At 45.7% G+C, this 19,111-nt stretch overlaps 1 protein-coding gene across 4 annotated transcripts in view; it reads left to right on the top strand.

Annotated features, from left to right (window-relative positions):
• for (cGMP-dependent protein kinase for) overlaps window positions 1–19,111 on the top strand; it is an 89,891-nt gene that overhangs the window by 55,994 nt on the left and 14,786 nt on the right. For 3 of the 4 annotated variants that reach the window (XM_022077767.2, XM_022077768.2, XM_087358808.1), the window contains one exon: window positions 2,072–2,238. In XM_022077767.2, the coding sequence (XP_021933459.1) occupies window positions 2,072–2,238 (167 nt within the window). Of the gene's footprint in view, window positions 1–2,071; window positions 2,239–10,970; window positions 11,903–19,111 lie in introns of those variants that run through there. The other variant, XM_087358807.1, reaches the window with a different exon arrangement.

The following is a 19,111-nucleotide window of genomic DNA, read 5'->3' as shown; positions in this document are numbered from 1 at the left end:
GTGTACTTTACGAACTGTAATTTCGAAGGATAATTTGTTGTGTTTGTCTAACCGTAACCTGTGAACGTACAGTTTGTCACAAAATTTCGCACACGTCAAGCCCTGCGGCGGCACACCGTTCTAGGCAATCATTTTATCTATCTTTCTTAAAGACAGAAAGGAACTTCTGCCATTAAAACAGAGAATTATTATGTTTTTTTTTAACATTATTAAACGAATTGGGCTTGAGAGAGAGAGAGGAAGAAACAGGTGTGAGGAGAAAATTACATATTCAGGATCTTCATAAGTTGTACTCGTCGAGAAAATTATCGATTTGATTTCTTTCAGAATGACGGGTCATGTAGCATGCATGGGAGGAACGCTAAATTTACGTTAAAAATTTCGGTCGCGTAGCCTTGGGGGGGGGGGGTGCCACTATAGAGTCGTGGTATTGGATTTGAGGATAATCTTGAAATTTGTTAATCTGATTCGGTGATGAGAATTCGATAGGGAATATAGACCGACTAAGCGACTACCACTTTCTCAAGACTCCTCTGCGGACTTACGTCTTCGGTATGGGCCAGCGACTGTACACTGCTGTGCCCTGTCGGCCGCGCTCCCAAACACGGAGCCAGAATTTGCATATAGAACAATAGTGTCAATTAGAGTACAAGATGGTTCGCCTTCTTTAGTATCGGGAGATGCGAGCTTCATACATATTCATGCACCGAACATGACTGAAAGCCGAGACCACGACCCAACGCAGGCCACACGAAGGGAACACCTGTAATCGATACAGAGTCTAGTCGATGTGAGTGGGTATCTATCGGTGGGCCCGGCGTGGGTCTTTAAGAACTGACCCATCCTATTTTTTGCAATTCGTTATCAGTGTTTTCTGTCAAAGAATAATATCGTTTAATTATGCAGATGAGACGGAGTGCCGCAGGAAAACTGGTCTCAAATAACCGACCGATCTCTCGCGGCAGTGAAAGCTCTTCGCGGCACAGCGGAGTCTGTGGCTGAATGCAGCATCTGCAACGCATTTGCGTGTTTCGTCCGGCTACCAAAATAAACAGCAATTGTTTACAAAATATCAAGTCGCCGAGTTTCGTAATGGAACAGCGGCCTCTTTTATACTAGTTATGAACGGAGTTACTGAAGTATTCTTTGGACAAGCTTCGTGCTTTGCATCAACAATACTTTTGAGGTGATACAATGGAAAAGAACGTGCTTGAAAAATGGCCTGTATGTAGCGTACTCCACCTGGAGTGCCCTTTCCAGTCTTGTCTCGCCTTGTTGTTTACGATGCTGCTGTGAAGGTATCAATAATACAGTAGAGTATAATGTAATAAATGGATTTTACGTGTCAGGACATGCTCGGAAAATGTATTCCGTGCCAGAATACACATAATATCCTCAACACGTTTCATTTCAATAGTCCCCACTTTGGCCACAAGATCGCAGCGCCTAATGTCCGCCTCACGACTTTCCTCATTCGTCATTTTGTTATCATCGTTCGTAGGACATTCGAAAGTACGATTTTGAGGTCGTGCAGAATGGCACAACCTCCACATCAATTTTCATCAAAATCCGTCCAGTGATTCTGAAGTTGAATCGATTGGACAGACAGACACGACCAGCCCATAATGAGATTTCGGTACGTTCTCCGTTCATAGAACCCACAACAACACTGGAGAGGCGTATTCCGTGCCGAAATACACGCATGCGTTCTTCGTAAATGTTTTTTGACGTCGAATGCGCCTTTTGAATCGCTGACAACAGTTGTATAGTCCGTCAGCTAACTTCCCAGGTTGGAGCAGCTGTAGGCGTCCATGATGTCTAGATAGCAACATGGCAGCGGTGCGAAATGCGTAGGGTTTCTTTGATTTAATGACAGTAATTAATGGAGCGTTGAACTAGGAATCCTGCAATTTTGAATGGGCACGCCGTGGAAGATTAGCGGACCGTCAGTTGTCTAACGAAATAGGTTTTGCGTCTTGGAGACTGAGCGGCGTCTCTAGGTCGTACGTGACGGCCCCAGACGGAGAAAGCATGATTCTCGCCCTGAGCTAGCACTGTTCAACTGTTGCAGGTCGCGGGACCTCATAAGGAGCGCCATTTTGGACAATGATTTTATGAAAAACCTGGAGATGACGCAGATCCGCGAGATTGTGGACTGCATGTACCCGGTGGAGTACGCTGCGGGCAGCCTAATCATCAAGGAGGGTGCAGTGGGAAGCATCGTCTACGTCATGGAAGGTGAGTGAATTACCGAGGTCCTTCTACTTCTGTCGGTCGCAGAAGCAAAGAGTTTTAGGGGCCTGAACTTCCTCTGCACAGTTAGAAGTTTATCTGCAGGTCGTGGTCCTGCTTTGTGACGACGTGTGGTCTTGTAGGTGGTGACCAGGGTTTTATAGGAACGTGGCGCCTTCGTCGACAGGTCGAAGTGAAGTGTTGAAAGTTATACAATTTATTGCAATGTCATATTTGAAAATCCCATTGAAAATTTTATAAAATGTCTTGACGGAGCAAATTAAATTTAAGGATACCTTCATGTCGACTGAAGACACGTTCCTGCCAAACGCGCACTCCACCAGACACCACCACCGGCCTCAGTTACGGAAAATAAATCGATATTAAAAATTATTTCATTTTACTTCACATGTTTAATTTTAAATAACCATGCTTTTACTCAAAGCCTCGCGACATACAGGGTTATCACCCAGCACAAACGAAACTTCGTCTTCTGCGCGATGACTACTATGACAGCCAAGTTTCCATTTTTACCTTCAGTTTCCGGTGTAAGAAAATCATTTTCGAATCACATTTCCGCTTAAAATGCAGTCAACGTGTTTTGCCTCCAGTCCTAACTTCGTGAAAAATTGGTTCAAACACGCGAAAGACAGCTGATAAGACAAGTGTCATTCAGTAGAAATGTTAATTGTTTGTGACAACAGTACCTACCTCGGAGCGTACTTCCTAATCGCGTAAGTCATACATTTGTTCCCCTAAACGAGCTTAGTGCGATTTAAAGTAGAAATGATGGCGATGTGTCTCAAGTTAAACCCACGTTTTTAGTAGAATGCAGTCTGTGAAACCTCTAGAAGGCTGGGTTCCCGGATGTCTGTCCGCATTTTACTCTGCTGTGTTATGATTAGTCGTCAGACGCTCTCCTGCTTTGGACCACGAAATCCACTGTTTCAGAATCAAGTCTGCTTCTACCAGTCGATGGTAGTTGGCAGGGCCGAGACGTGTCATTAATTGCATTAGACTACTGTACTTGCAAGTCTTCTAATTAAAGTTTGGTGATGATACGGACATCAAAATGACTCGGGGGAGCTATACCTCCACTCACCCCAAACGCCTACATGGCGTATAGTGGGACAAACTTTACTTTTACCAATCTAGACTTGCTTCCAGATTCTCAGAATTTCCTGAGTAGGTGGATTAATTACTTTCGTGAGCTGCTGAATAAACACGAGGTCAACGATTTTGCGTGGGCTGAAGTACGAACAGCTGAGTCATTAGCGCCTGATTCTGCTTTACCAAAGTCTGTCGACATCCGAGAATGCCTATGGCGGCCACGGTGAGCGCTCGTGGTCAAAGGCCTTGCGTCGGGTTCATTCCTCGTCCAAGGGGAGTCCTACCAAATGTTGCAACGAGGGTTCGAGTCGAGACCGGCTCTGGGGCCCGATGGATACCGGGGTCCTTTCCCGTGGCGTGATGCTGACCACTCCCCCCCCCCCCCCCCAATCTAGTGCCGAGGTTGAAAATGAGTAGGTGCATCGCCTCTCCCCCCAAGCGCACACAACAGCTGTACTCTCTTGCCTTTTCCAGGAGAGAAAACTCTGAATTCGGTGAAAGCAGTCAGGCCCATTAAGGTCCGTGTGGGCAGGTGTGAGTGGCGAATCCTGGTTAATAAGTCAGTATTATCAGACACTGCGGGAGTAATTTAATTCGATCCATTTATTAACAGCTGAAGGCCTATGCTCGTGCAGACTGCATCGTGACCGAGGGTCTGACCTTGGAGTTGCGATTCCACGGTAAAAGCCTGACCGACCCGGTCGGTGCGCAGACTAGACAGTGTCGAAAGCAGAAGATGCCTTTAAAACATGAAGATGCTCTTTTCTAAAATGCACGTTTAAGAGAATTTATTTTCCGAAAGTATATTCGCATTAAAAGTCACATACGATATTGAGCGTGTGGTTCGCGGTCCGTAAAAAGTTGTTCATTCTTTTAAATTGGTGGAAATGTGAGTTGGGTTAATCACGCAAGTGAATTGTTTCAGAAAAATTTATGAAAACCGTAAAATATATTTATTTTATAAATAAAAAAGTGATAAAGGTGTTTCATACACACACAGGGTTAAGAAGGGCGAAGGGGGTTCCATAAAGTTTTTGTTACGCTAAACGGAAAGCACAGAATTTGCTTAAGCTTTCAAAATTGATATTTGAATCAAAACTTCACTTTTTTTAAAGATAATTTTGTATTTGTTTACAATAAACAGCGCTGCTTATTATAATTTTTAGTTTTCGGTTCTGATATAGTGTGGCGCAAAAATGTGTTCCGCGAGCTGAATGAAATTTCCTCTGGCCTCGAACTTGGTCGAGGAGTCTGCGTTGTTTCGGGAGCAAAATGTCCTCTGTCTGTCGCCGGTTCGAGGAACAAACACAGATCCAAAGATCTCTTGTTGTTACGCATTAATAATAACCACGGAGTGGCGTAATTCTGTAAGTAGGTTATAGTGAGAGGCTCTCTGCAGGTGCGGTGGTGCTATGCTCTGGTTTGCTGTAGGGCTGGTTGATCATTATCTTGGCGTTGTGACAATCTTCTGAAATATATGCAGATGCAAAAAAGAATAATGAGAGAATGCCTTTAAATGAGTTTCTACACGCCAGGTTTTATGCCCGGTGCTATAAATCAGCTCGCTGTACGCCTTTACCAGAAGGCATGGAGGCCGACAGACAGAGAGAGGATTATTAAGGATAGAAGAGAAATCGAGAGAAGTGAGACATTTAATTTCATCAGCAGGTTCCCAAGCTTCGCCCGCTCGGCTTTTTCACGAGGGTTGTTAGACTGTGAAGAAGCTCGGACGGTAGAAGGTTGTGACATTTTAGGTTTCTTCGGCGGTAATGATGTTTTTCTGGTTTTGGGGGGTCAGTATTTTTCTCCGAAACGTCGGTCTGCCGACTAGTTTACGCGGTCCTCAAACCCAGAAGAACATCATAATTGTAAGGTTTCCCCAGATTGTGACCCAACTTCAAGTCTCTGCTTTCAACAAAATAAAAGTTCACTAGTTTGTCGCCAAATGTAATAATGTACACTTTATGTGTGGGGGCGTCGTTTTGAGGATCCACGAACTGGCATATGCTTCGCCCCAGACCGTTGCTATTCCATTTGTAGTGAAGACTTGCAGCTCTCAGTTTCTGGGGGATTTGCATTCCCCTAGGCTGCCATTGACCAAATTTGTACGGTAATGTTTCAGTCTCCACTTTTGTGTTTATTTTATTTGTAGTGTTCTGTCTGGCGACAGGTCCATATGAACAGGATCCTTCCATCCTTTTCTCGGACTGGGACCTGTTCATATACGTTCTTGGCAGATGATCCAGAAGTGGTTTGCCATTGCCTTCTTCTGTGTGTGAATGGAGTAATTGTTGGGATGCCACGGAGGAAAACTCCGTGTTGCCTAGACCACGGCCTTGCCCAACACAAGTTATAAATTCGGGCACCGCCGGGAATCGAACCCGAGACCCCAGGATTACAAGGCCAGCGTTCTAACCGCTAGACCACCGTGGCACACTTCTGTGTACTTTGCCTTAATTTTGGCTTAAGTGCGTTGTCATTTGGATGAACGTGAGAGAGCATCATCCAACTGAGCCAGCTGAAGGATCTCCCAGTTCTTCGTGAAAATGGGAGGAGTCAGTCAGGGCAAATGCGTGCGTTCGTAATCCCTTCGTTATTTTTATGTCTGCAACACTTAATTTCGACTTCGGTTACAGTTTTGAATGGTTTCTCCTGTTTTGCTGCAAAGTAATCGGCACGGAATGTGATGCCGTCTGTGGTGGTGTGGTAATTTTCTGTCCATCTGCTGACTAGTGACGATAGTGATTCATCTTCACACTGGAATCATTGTCACCGTCTATTTCTGTGTCGTACTCAGATTCAGTTTCAGGTATGACAATTCTCGAATTCAGACCTGATCAGTCCGTTCAGCAAAACATCGGCGTCTTCGTGTTCATCCTCAGCATCTCTTCCAAGGTTTCTGCAATGCCACAGTGGTTCCTGCTCACCCCCCCCCCCCCCCCCCCGTTTAGTCCCCGAAAATGAATATTGTGCATTAGTATGAATAAAAGTAATGCAATTTTTATTTCAGATTTAGTTCACGTGATAAAGGAAAATTGTATGATACTCAGTGGACATAAATGCATTTCAACGAATCTCATTACTTCGTTTACGATATTGTGCCCCAGAATGTTTCTGCCTGTCAGCTGGAACGTGGTTTTACTCATGTTGCTCAGGTCTGTGGCAGACTGTGTCCTCGAATTTCTACATTGCAGTTTTATTTTATAACTTTCTAAAGATGTGGTTACAGCTCACATAAATTTAGAAAATAAAGCCATCTTTTCCAGTCCTCTGTGACAGAAAACTTCCTTCTTATTGATACGTCATGAGGTAACGAACCAATTAATGTTTGTAGATTTATCCTCAGAAGAAATCACGTACAAGGAAAAACAAAAACGAAGCGTCCTGTCATTACATGATCTGTCGATGACGACTGAAGTCTGCAGACACGCCGACTGGCCTGTCACGTTGTCGGCTTCATTAGACAAGCATGTGTAGTTCTGATGGCGACGGGTCTGAAGACTCTTCTGGTTTTTTGTTACGTGTGGTCTGGGAGGAGTTTACCGACGTTTCAGAGGTCCTTGCTGCCTCCGTCATCCACAGTTCCCTCCGAATTCGTTCCAGGGCTACAGTCGGTAGATTGCAGTAGATTGTAACAGGATCAAAGTTACTTCCTGGTTGTGCAGAAACCAGCCTTCACTGTAATTATAAAAAATCTGTAGAGAGTGCAGCACCGTACGAGCACAGGGCAGGGATTTTGCCATTCCGAGTACATGGGGGGACACGCGACGCAAGTCACTCACTTTTCCATTGCTTATCCGCTGAATGAAAAGTAGATCACTGTTTTTTTATATATAATTTTTATTTTTCGTGCCGACAGCCGTCACCACATAGTACGGGTTCTAGATTTAATTAATGCGCTGTTGTCATAGCGCCTAGATACTCCCGGGACTGGACAATCTGGAATACTCACTGATGAAGTACCATCAGTAATGAGAAGCATTGTATTCAGGCAAACTTAAATAATTTCTTCGTTTGTGAAACTGCGTGTTCCGAGTTGGAACACCTCGCCTCAGAAGAAATGATCAATCCGCCCACCGAGAGCGGGGTCTTGGATGATGGGTTGAAGATGCAGAAAGCGTTTTTCTCCGAAACGCCGGAACCCAGAAGAACGTCTTCCTCACCGCCCCGAAAACCTCAAACCCATGATTATTCTTTCAGAAACGTTCTCTAGATGTTTTCGCAGTTGCTTTAGAGAAGTTGTTCAGTGTTTGCGTAAGAATTTGTTTCCAAGAAAATTGTAATGTCTTTCCTCTTGAATGACTCGTGGTCGGTAATTTAGTTTCGGGGGGGGGGGGGGGGTGCGATGTAGGGATTGTTAGTGGAGTCTGTGGTGAAACTCCAAGTGCTGGGATTATTTTGTCGGAGTTTGGATCTTGTTGTCAGGTGTTTCAGAGATTATTTTTAAGATCTGTCTTATCTACAACTATCTGCTTGTTTTAAAGCTCAGAGCTGTACAGCGCGTCTTATGCCTCAAAGTTCGTAATTTACGTCGTTTCTGAGACGTGTCAAGAGTGCTGTTTGTGTTTGCCTCAGAGTCGCTGTTTTCGCTGGAATTAATTTTTAATATCCACCCGTAAACCGCCACAAAGATGAATAACTGCATTATCATATGGACATATTTACTACCACTGGCCAGACCGAGCAAGGAACTCCTAAATTATTTGTCCGTGGTCGTATATTTTACACCCCTGTGTCTAATCGTTCTAGAGTCTTTCTAACATCTTCAGATCGAGTGCCTTCAAGGCAAACTTTGAAATGCGCGCTGCTAGATCCAGTTTACGAGAACTCCCAGTAGATGGCGGAGTGACGTGCGCTGCTTGTGCTCCCATCTTGCGGCGATTTCTTTTAATAACGTCATTCTTGGTTGTTTTGTGAGCAGGAAACCATGCAACATGACCTTTTGTTGTTTGCTTTGTTTGTGTTTGCTGTGAATCTGTTTCTGTTCTTAACAGCGTTGGCAAAGTGCCCAGTGCATCAGATAAATGAGCGTTTTGTGAAGTCCATTTAAGTATTTGACGTCTATTGTTTTGTTCGTTGTCGAATCGGCGCTTGTAGTTCTGCAGTTGTTCACAAAGGAATGAATGATGGAAGTAGAAATGCAGAAGTGAAAAACTATGTCCGTGTAACTGAACAAAAGTACAAAACTTTTCCTCACTGCATGGTTGGTACTCATGGCGCCGAAAGGTTCGTTAACTACGCGTACTGTTTCTGTAAGACCGTATTGAACATTGTGTTCCTTTCCACGTGTAGCCTCCCAACATCCCTATTTCCTTTAGATTTCTGATACAAATTTGGTGTTCTTTTCATGGTTTCCCGTGTAATTTAAGACCTGACCCGAAGGTTGGCAACATCTGCAGTCCGAGGCGGAGTTCGTTCGAGAACAATGAAGACATAAGAAGCTAATATTCGGTTCCTAAGTATAACGTGTAATAATACAAGGTCACGATAATGGCATTTCTCTCGCAGTTAGTAGATTATAAGGTCATGCCTCGAAGTGGGTTACACTCGTTCGGCACGATTCTCCGTCTGGGTTCTTCCCTCCGCCTCTCGTTTGCTATCGACTGTCGCGTCTCAAGAATCGGATATTATTCAGTGGGTTTTGGGTGATTTTTCCACTGGGGCGAAGCGTCCGGAGCCTGAAGTTGGTTAATAATTCGTGGGGGTTTACGTTTCGTGACGTAGAATGGCCTCGTATCGAGAAACTGATTTCATATTCGTGGAATGCGTGCTGGCGTTCGGAACAGAATCTTTTTGTTAAATAGGCCTGCACAAAAAGTTTACAGTTGTGTAAGTGCGTGAGACTTGGTGCGTAACAGATTGAGAGCTTCTGAGGAGGGAGTTGGCAGGAGAATACTTGAATCTAAGCGAGAGGGGGGTGGAAAACACTTTGCCATGACGAGGGTCGTCATTTTTTTACTTTTCACCCAATAATGGGATTAAATCGAGAATGAGATTGACGGGGAGTGTAGAACACGTGGTCGAGGAAAGAAATATACGCACGATTTTTGGTAAAACCTCGAAGGAAGGAACCATCTGTGAGGCCTGGTGGGAGAATTGGAATGGTTTTGTCTTTCTCAGGAGAGGGTCCAGCGCCAGTCTCTTCTGTACGCTGTAATGGACGTACGGGTCCCATAAAAGGAGGGAATTTGTTGGCCAGCTGAGCGACTGTTAGATTCTTCAAAAGGGCTCTGGTTTATTTTTTTAGTGTTCTGTCTGACGACAGGTCCATATGAACAGGATCCTTCCATCCTTTTCTCGGACTGGGACCTGTTCATATACGTTCTTGGCAGATGATCCAGAAGTGGTTTGCCATTGCCTTCTTCTGTGTGTGAATGGAGTAATTGTTGGGATGCCACGGAGGAAAACTCCGTGTTGCCTAGACCACGGCCTTGCCCAACACAAGTTATAAATTCGGGCACCGCCGGGAATCGAACCCGAGACCCCAGGATTACAAGGCCAGCGTTCTAACCGCTAGACCGCCATGGCTTGAAGTTGATTGGTTTGTGTCACCTTTTTTTTTAATTTCTTCATGAGCTGTAGAAGGTCTGTCCTCCGTTAAAGGGCATCCCATCTCTGCTGTAGTTGTCTCATTATCACAAACGAGGATGTGCTACCGAATCATGCCAGTTGTATTTGGTATAAAATTGAACAGCACTGTTCCAGACTTGTAGTTGGACTGATTACTGTCGTCTATTCTGAATTACGTTTTTTTTCATGGTTTCCTTCCAACAGGCCACGACCTGACTCCTTATCCATGATCACTCATTCGAGGTTATTTGGTCTCTGCGTCAGAGTCAATCAGTTGGTGAGGTGTAACAGCCAGATCGCTCTGTTCGGCGCGTGCGCAGAAAGTCTTATGAAGACATCGAGGTCTCGATCGATCCACGTCTTCCGCTGCACACGTCATGATCATGTATACGTAGCCCGCCCACTCGGAGGAACTTCCGAGACGTGGGACGGACCCAACGTTGTAGGAGATAAGGCGGCCTGAGCTGGAAGTTGGCCACTCCCTCACTCCGTAAGGACCTCGAAGCTTGAGGCCTTCCTCAGTTTCCCTTCGATGTGTTTTTTGGACCTAGGGACGCACTTAAACTCGACTTGAGAATTCCGTGAAGTGTATCAGAGGAAGTGGCAACGTTGTTTTCTTGGAGGAGCCGAAAGACAAGTCCACAGGAAGTGACGTCACAGGACATGGCGTCACTGTTTTCTCCCGTTCGCTCGCCAGTAGAAAGTCTGCATGTGACCTGCTTTTGAGTTCGCTTGTTGCGGTACGAATCTCGGCGACAGAACCGACATCTGTTGTGGTTTCCAGCAGTTTCTCCCTGAGAATGCAGGGACATTTCCTTCAGATAGGTCACGACCACTTCCCACATGCTCGTCTGCTGTTTGGCAAAGTCGAATGAGGTGGGAAGACGATCATGAGGATTTAGAAGTGGACGGAAGAGCGTAGTTTCAGGTTCTAGTCTGCCTCAATCAGGGATACCTTTCGAATAAACGAGTGTGGCTGTTGGGTTCCTTAGTTGAATAATTGTCTCTGAGACAGTGGCCGTCTCGGGTGTAGCCAATCTGGTAGAAGCTGGCCAACGTATCTGAGGTCCTTGCCGCCTCCATCATCAGGGCGATGACTGACTCGTCGTCTTGATGATGGAAGCAGCCATCTTCATCACTCAGATTGGTCATCGGGGTTGTGTATTGAATGGCTCTCCCCTCATTTTGGAACGCCAGAACGCAGAGTCGGTTATGAAGGACGAACAACGTGATTCATGATACGAACCCGGGCCCCGAAGGCGCGGCGCTATTTATATCCGCCCCCACCACTGCCTCCTTCCCCCGCCTCGTGTTCCCTTCGTGTTTGCGGCCTCAGTACTGTCGCGGAGCGGAACAGAGGAGGTCGTGCGTCGCGACATGGCGCAGTTAATTGTGTGACGGGGCGCGTTTTGACGTGTGGTAAAGTGACTGGACGTAGGTAGTTGTGCCGTGAGATGGTGGACGCTTCTGTTGTGACGTGACGCGCATAGACGCAGAATGCGGATACGTCGCTACCCGGGGCGCGCCGTCGTGGAGGCTGAGTTGCACCCGGATAGTGACGGCATGCGTCGCATGATGGCGCTGCTGTATGAGGCGAGCTGGCAGGAATGCCGGGATAAGTGCCTGCTCAAGAGATCCAAGTCCCTCAGGACCGTCGACCCCGACTCTGGCCGATGGGAAGCCGAGGAGGTCAGGAGGCCGAAGTCCGAGCAGCCGCAGGGGGAGTTCTGGGAGCACAGGAGGGGCATCGGCTGGACGCGCAAGTTTCATCCCGAAGAGCTCCGAGAGTACCCGGAGACCTTCCCCCCGCGCCTCTATCAAAACGTCTCGACGCGACAGCGACGGTCCTCGACGTCGTCTACGGAGATGCCACCGGACGAGAAGCCCCCGGAAGAGGAGTTTGCGATTCCTCGCCCCAAGTTGATCGTCCCGGTGCACACGTACGGCATCAGGAAGCGTCGCACTGGCAACTGGCTCCGCCTTCCACCAGGTAGACCGAAATTTTGTTAAGGGAATTGGTACTGGATTTAACTTCCTCCGAACGAGATCCGGCGGCCGTCGTGAGTCTGCGAGTACTCCAGCCACAGGGAATTTCTAGTTCATCGGAGCAGGTATTCATTTTCTTGTAATGTGGTCAGAAGGAAAGATGACAAGGCAGAAGTAGGCCACGGTAGAACTGTTCTTGGAATCTTCTCGTTGGAACTGAGATTTGAGCTTTTGAGGACGATGATTATGCTGACTCAGAAGATCATCATCATCATCATCAACTAGTCTGCTTCTTTGTGTGACAATTGTAATAAAGTCTTGCATGTAAGTTGTAAGGTTTACCATTCCACCATTTTTCTAGTTTCGAAATCACAAAATTATCACCAGTTTTTTTGGTCCATGTCTGCATTCTGCACAAAAAATGAGCGTTTATATTCATTTTTAAAAGCTCCGTGCTTACGTCAGCTCGTGGTCTTATATTAAATGTGCTTGGTCACATTTTGGGTTGTGTTTACTGAATGTGCTCGCTTAGTGGGACATTTAGCTTGGGCGAGGCTTTCAATGTGTTTCATGAAAACAGATGACAAAAGTGAATAGGGGACGTCGACAGGCGAAAACTCGAGGACTCAGAGAGAAACCTGCCCCAGTGCCACTTACTCACATGGACTCTGTGTCTCTCCTTGAGCTACGCGTTTAAAGTATTCGTTTTAAATTTCTCGTAGCTGAAAGTATTACAACATTACCAAAAAGTATGACGTGGGCTTAAACTGAATGCAAGTGAATGAAAGTTTGCCAGCCTGGAGTTCATTTTGCGTGTTAATCGTTTGGTTGACAGTCTTCTACACAATTCCTAATCAGTCTCTATCCTTATTAATGCTGTGGTTTGCTAATCTACGTCATTAATAATTCCAGCCTCTGCTGATTGAACAAATACTGACAAAGTTGCAATAAGAAAACTTCATTCTACCCCCAAGATTAATAACACACAGACAGCTCGAACATTCTAATATTTCAGCATTTCGACCTTAATCTCACGAAGTAGAAGGACAATTTTTAATCTTCCCCCTTTAATTTTAGTGTAAAAGATTTCCTGTGCTTTCAGATACATAAAACAATAGCACTGGTCTGTTTCAAATAATTTGACATTCTTATCTATTAATTTATAACACTAATTGAGGCTGTGTGGACAGGCTGTCAACGTAACAAACTAAATGTTTGTTTCTGGCTTCGGTTAATTACGGGGAGTTGCTTGAGTAATTGTTTGACAGTTGTTATTTTTCGAGGTTAAGTGAAGGTATTCTCACAGAAACTTGAACTGAACACCTCGTAAGACTTGCCCAGTACCAAATTCACTATATTTTAACAACTTCTATGATTTATTTTAATCAGTATTACCAGTTTTATTTAAAGTAGTGACCGATAATTTAATGGCGTTATTCGGACAAACTGAAGGAATGCCACACCCTATCGACTTACAATTAACAAGTACAAATATTAAATTGAAGATTTCTGTCTTCTGTGTAGTCTGGTAGAAGTTTACAGACGTTTCAGAGGTCATACTGCCTCCGTCATCAGGGCGATGAAGATTTCTGTCTTTTAGTTTGTTACGCCGTGTAGTCTTGAAGAAGTTTACCGACGTTTCAGAGGTCATACTGCCTCCGTCATCAGGGCGATGAGTATGAAGATTTCTGTCTTCTGGGTTGTTGCGCCGTGGAGTCTGGTCGATGTTAACCAACGTTTCAGAGGTCATACTGCCTCCATCATCAGGGCGATGAGTATGAAGATTTCCGTCTTCTGGGTTGTTGCGCTGTGTAGTCTGGTCGATGTTTACCAACGTTTCGGAGGTCATACTGCCTCCGTCATCAGGGCGATGAGTATGAAGATTTACGTCTTCTGGGTTGTTGCGCTGTGTGGTCTGGTAGATGTTAACCAACGTTTCAGAGGTCATACTGCCTCCGTCATCAGGGCGATGAGTATGAAGATTTACGTCTTCTGGGTTGTTGCGCTGTGTGGTCTGGTAGATGTTAACCAACGTTTCAGAGGTCATACTGCCTCCGTCATCAGGGCGATGAGTATGAAGATTTACGTCTTCTGGGTTATTGCGCTGTGTAGTCTGGTCGATGTTAACCAACGTTTCAGAGGTCATACTGCCTCCATCATCAGGGCGATGAGTATGAAGATTTACGTCTTCTGGGTTGTTGCGCTGTGTGGTCTGGTAGATGTTAACCAACGTTTCAGAGGTCATACTGCCTCCGTCATCAGGGCGATGAGTATGAAGATTTACGTCTTCTGGGTTGTTGCGCTGTGTAGTCTGGTAGATGTTAACCAATGTTTCAGAGGTCTTACTGCCTCCATCATCAGGGCGCAATGTCAGACTCCGATGTTTCTTTTTAGTGATGTATAAAATCAGTATCTGTTTTCCTTAGAAATAAACACATTCACTTGAGACTAAAACAATCTGGCAATAGCATTTAAATGTACTGGCTTCAGTCTTTTTGAATACTTTCGTTGTATGGTTGGCAACAATGCTGAGGCTTGGTCGTGGCGTTTCTCAAGGTCAGGCTGTTACATTCTGCGAGTGTGGTTCAGTTGTTTGAGCTACATTATGACTAGGTCTCACAGTGTTGCCAATTATGCAACGAAAATGTTTCAGTTGTCCCCCTTTTAATACCGCCTCGCATCTGAAGATAGGACTACGAAAGTTTTGCAGCTTTTTAAAATAAGTTACTGTATCACATTGGAAGCCGAAGTCTTTTGTCCGTTTTATGTGATCATTTTTACAGCGTTAACATTTCTCTGGCCAAACTGACCGTCGTATTAAAAGCTTTAGCTGCCCTTGGTGATAGATCAGCTGTTCGATAAAATATTTTGGGCATGAGACTAGGCAGATTTTGCTGAGTATGTCTCAGGTACTGAAACCGGATGTTCGCGGTGTCGAATCAAATGGCATGCACTGAATTGCCCGTTTAAATTGCGTTGTGAATTTTGTTCTGAAGAATATTTTGACCTAAGATGGAAAAACTGGGAACTGGAATATGTTGTGTGTAAAAACAAAGAGTTTCGTGATTTATATCTGCCACGTGCTGTTGTTGGGTTGGCGAAATCAAGTGGGGTGAGGATGTGGCTCTCTTGAGGCAGACATATTCATGCGTGAAACAACCGCCTGGCCAAACAAAGAACGGAATGAGAGGATTGCGTCATGACGGATCGTGGTTTGGTGCTTTCTCCAAGTTCTGTGCTACACGCGGAACGTTCTTCGGCTGTCTTCCTTGTCAGTTCTGTAGTCGGTAATCGTGAAGATGCGCGTCATGTCTGTGGAGGCTTCAACGCTGTATGACGAACAGTACCAACATGGCGGTCATGCGAACTTTTGGCAGGGGAAGTTACCCTTAATGACAGGTCTTTGAAAATGACGCGGCTGTCATTGTGATAATTTCTCGAGTAATGTAACCAAAAAGCCAGCGACCGCAGGAGATATGACAACTTTTTCCTCCACTGCTAAACTTGCACGATGCCTTAAGCTGTGCAATGTTTAGACCTCGGAACGCTGAAATGCATCTGGCGTGTTCGAAATCGTTGAATTCGTTTCTGGACTGACTGTCCCAGTGCTGCTGGTCCGATGTTGCGTCTGCAGACTCCACGTCGGAGATAAGGCGAGCGCGTTACGTAAGCAGCTCAGCAGATAAATAAGGAGCACCCCTTCAGCACATGTCGCATTGCTCAGCTGCGACGTATACGTCACATCGAAAAATGCTGAACGGCTTAAAAAGTCGATGTTGTGCGTCAGATTTGAGGCTGTCACTGCAGTGAAGACGGCTGTGTTCGTCTTCTGGGTTGTGACACCTTGTACACTTGTAGGTAGTTTCGGAGAACATGCTGCCTCCATCTTTAGGGCTGAAGTGACTTTTTTTGGGAAGCGGATACTATATCGGGTTTGGGGAAGGACTAGGTTGTGCGTTCTCGGCCAATCACAGCCAAGGAAGGAACAGGTCTGGGCCAATATGGAGACGCCATGCAGACAATAAGAGAGGCAGGCTGTCGGGAGTGAGGACTAGGAAAATGCTCGAACTGTTTTATCCAGCGCTATCCAAGATGTCCTAGCAGCTTCTCTTGATCGTCAACCACGGGGTGATCCCCGGCCTCTTTTACCCATGAAACACGTCTGAAGAACCAGTTAAAGAGGCAGTGGCACGCTCTGAAAGCCCAGGTCAGCAGCCTGCGGAGGTCGGTGACCTATCGGCTGACGAGTGGACGAGGAAACAATGGAGCGACACGCTGGAATCCGTGGACAGTGAGGACCAGTCGATGCGCGAGGCGACAAGGCGATGCGATTTCCGACTTTCACGTTCCTTTGAGAATTGGCTGTCTCTGTTCCGAGAAAGCAGAATACCCCCCCCCCCCCACTTTTGGGCGACGTGGGCTTTCCATCAGAAATGGTGTGCCGCGCTGTACGAGGAACTCGCCAGTCCTGAGATGGACTGTCCTCCTGAAGCTGCAATTGTTTCAGTCCAAACGCATTCGTTCGCCTTGCGAATCACGCAGCACTTGGGTACGATGGTGACGGCCAGATTCACAAGGATTTAGGGGTTCGAATGTTTGTCGACCACACGAAAGCACAAACTTACAGCACCGACTCAAATTTAGGTGGTGCGGGGAATCCCTAAGTTCCGAAATCTGGAGGCACTTGTTCCTGCTAAATTCTGACGGAAGTCATCTGCAGTTGGTTGAGAAAGCTAGTCGAGGCTTCCCCTGATGTGGCAGCCAAGTTGACGAAATGAGAGTCAGTCGCTCTGGGTTCAAGTGCCACACATCCGTCCGACTAAGGTTCGTTTCGCAAAGGACAAATTGCCCGATGGGACCATCCTCCCACCGGTAGCAGCAGCCATCAGCCAGAACACGTCTTGGCCTTCCGCCAAGTCATAATTACTTCCCCGGCTATAATTATAAAGCTCTGTTTACCATTACTAGCTATGCGTTTCGTACGCAGGAATGGTTTGTAACTCGGAAGAGAAGATAACTCAGGTTTATCGTCGGACGACGGCCGTAGTTGGCTTTCTCGTTGGTTGCTTGGCTGATTGTCCATCTTTTATCTCCTCCAAATTCCTTGGCCTTGTCTGACGTCTCATTGATTCCAGCCTCGTTTCTGATCCCCTGCATGGGGCCTGACCATTGGCTCAGACATCTCCTTATCCCTTGGCTCTGATTGGTCAGTTCCTCGTGCCCCAGTCCTCCAAAGTCTGTACAGTTCCCAGCAACTTTAGTTTCGCCCTGAAGATGGAGCCATTATGGTTCTCCGAAGCGTTGTGTCTTTCTACAGTCCACTCGGAAGATGAACACTGCGGATTTTTGTAAGGGAAAGTGAGTCGAGGCCGGAGTTTTCCTGAGAAACTGCGATAGAACCGAGGCGCATGCCCTCCGGGGGCAGTTCTGGGATGCTGATGCCCGTTTCATAGAAGTTATTTTGCCATACGTAACCTAATTTTTAATTTTCTACCGTTGATAACATCAGGAATCTTTGAAGTTCTGAGGTGGGAGTGACATTAAAACCATTTAACCTCGCATTTTGTGGGATAATACAACGCTCATTCGAAACATATACGACTTTTGAGTGGTGCCAGAACTCAGTTCTAACAATAACTGCACTTATTGCCATTAGTCAGGCGGAATCACTTCACAAACATCCCCTGACCCAGGTCCATACTTCAACATACTTATTAATGTTATCCTGTCATCTTGTTCTTGGTCTTGGAAGTTGTCGTTTTCCAAGGTGTTTCTCAATGAAAATTCTGTCTGAGCCTTTGCTTCAATATACCAATAAAAACTTGGCGACTTGCGTAATAAATATTATTGAAGTTCATCTTAGGTCCAGACGTTCTCCAAAGCAGTCAGTGATTCATTTTTTGCTTTGAAGCAATGAGAACATCTTTCCCGCCGTGCGTGGTTTGTTCATTATTTGTATGTGCTGCAAATCGCTGGTACGTGCTAGCAGGGATTTGAGAAAGTTCGTGTAGCGTGTTGCTAACACTGGACAGCGTTAGAAAGTGTCGGACATGCCCCGAAAATGTGTCACAGGTAACTCCTTAAACACTCTCCTCTACATGCCACGATCTGTCACCCCTCAATTTTTGAAACGGTTCACGCTGCAAATCTAGGTGAAGGAAAGTGGACGACAAACGAATTATGCCTTAACTCTGTTCAGTATTCAGGGCTCAGAATTGCATTTTCTGCAATGTAGAGACATTTCGAGAAAGCTCTCTCTCTCTCTCTCTCTCTCTCTCTGCAACGTCACATAGAATTTTCGAAACGAAAATAACGATATACGATTTGTACTGGCAAGTCTGGAAAATTCTACTAAAATTGGCACAGTGATTAATAATAATCGAATTATAACGCATAAGCACATCGACTACATACGAAGAGGATCGCCAATTTCATATTCAGTATTCCAACTAATCAAATGTTTCGGAAGTTTGTTCTTTGTAAAAACAACACTTTTTTCACTTTGTGCTGTGGTCGGGGCGACTCTGTGCGCTCGAGGCCGGTCGCAAGTGAAATATGGTGTTTTAAAAGGGGGCAGTTAGGAAAAATATGCTATTCGGGTGGTGAAGGCGGTTTGTAGTGAATTGTCTCGTGTACAGCGCATGGCAGTAATTACGACTGTTGACGAAGAACGAACAAAAACTTCTGTGCAAATTGTAGAAGAGGTCACATGCAACGGTCATTTCCTGAACGCCTGTGACGGAAGACGCAACAGCACGACACTGTATAAAAACCAAAACCAAAATAGCAGCAATGTTGCCTTCATTCTGTCAAACTTGGACTAACAAAGGCGTTTCCAAGTTAAACCTCTTCGTCGTCGTCGTCCGTCTTCTTGCTTCAACCTTGTTCCTGTGGTCCGGTCCCCTGTCCTCTTGCCTCTTTCTCTCATGCAGTCCGTAGGAAGTGCAGAACTGAGTTCGTACCGTGCAGTGTCGAAAATTCAGAACGTAACCTCCCAGCGCAGGCGCTTACAATGTTACCTGCTCTTTGAGGAGAGGGGAGAAAAAGGTGACAGCCGATCACTGACATAGGGAATGTAAAAATACGTGTCACTGAATTGGAAGGTTATCATAGTTCTGTGCATTGGGCCGGTGCGAGTGACAGCTGAATAACTGAGTGTTACGCAGGAGACATCTGCTGGTATGCGCTGTAACTGTGTTGCCTACGTCATTTC

This window comes from Zootermopsis nevadensis, unplaced genomic scaffold, assembly GCF_977971745.1.
Source record: "Zootermopsis nevadensis isolate Lab colony 2312 unplaced genomic scaffold, Znev_1.0 Znev_ptg000030l, whole genome shotgun sequence".
Lineage (NCBI taxonomy): Eukaryota > Metazoa > Arthropoda > Insecta > Blattodea > Termopsidae > Zootermopsis > Zootermopsis nevadensis.
The sequence above is the reverse complement of the archived record's forward strand: the minus strand, read 5'-3'. Positions and strand labels throughout refer to the sequence as shown.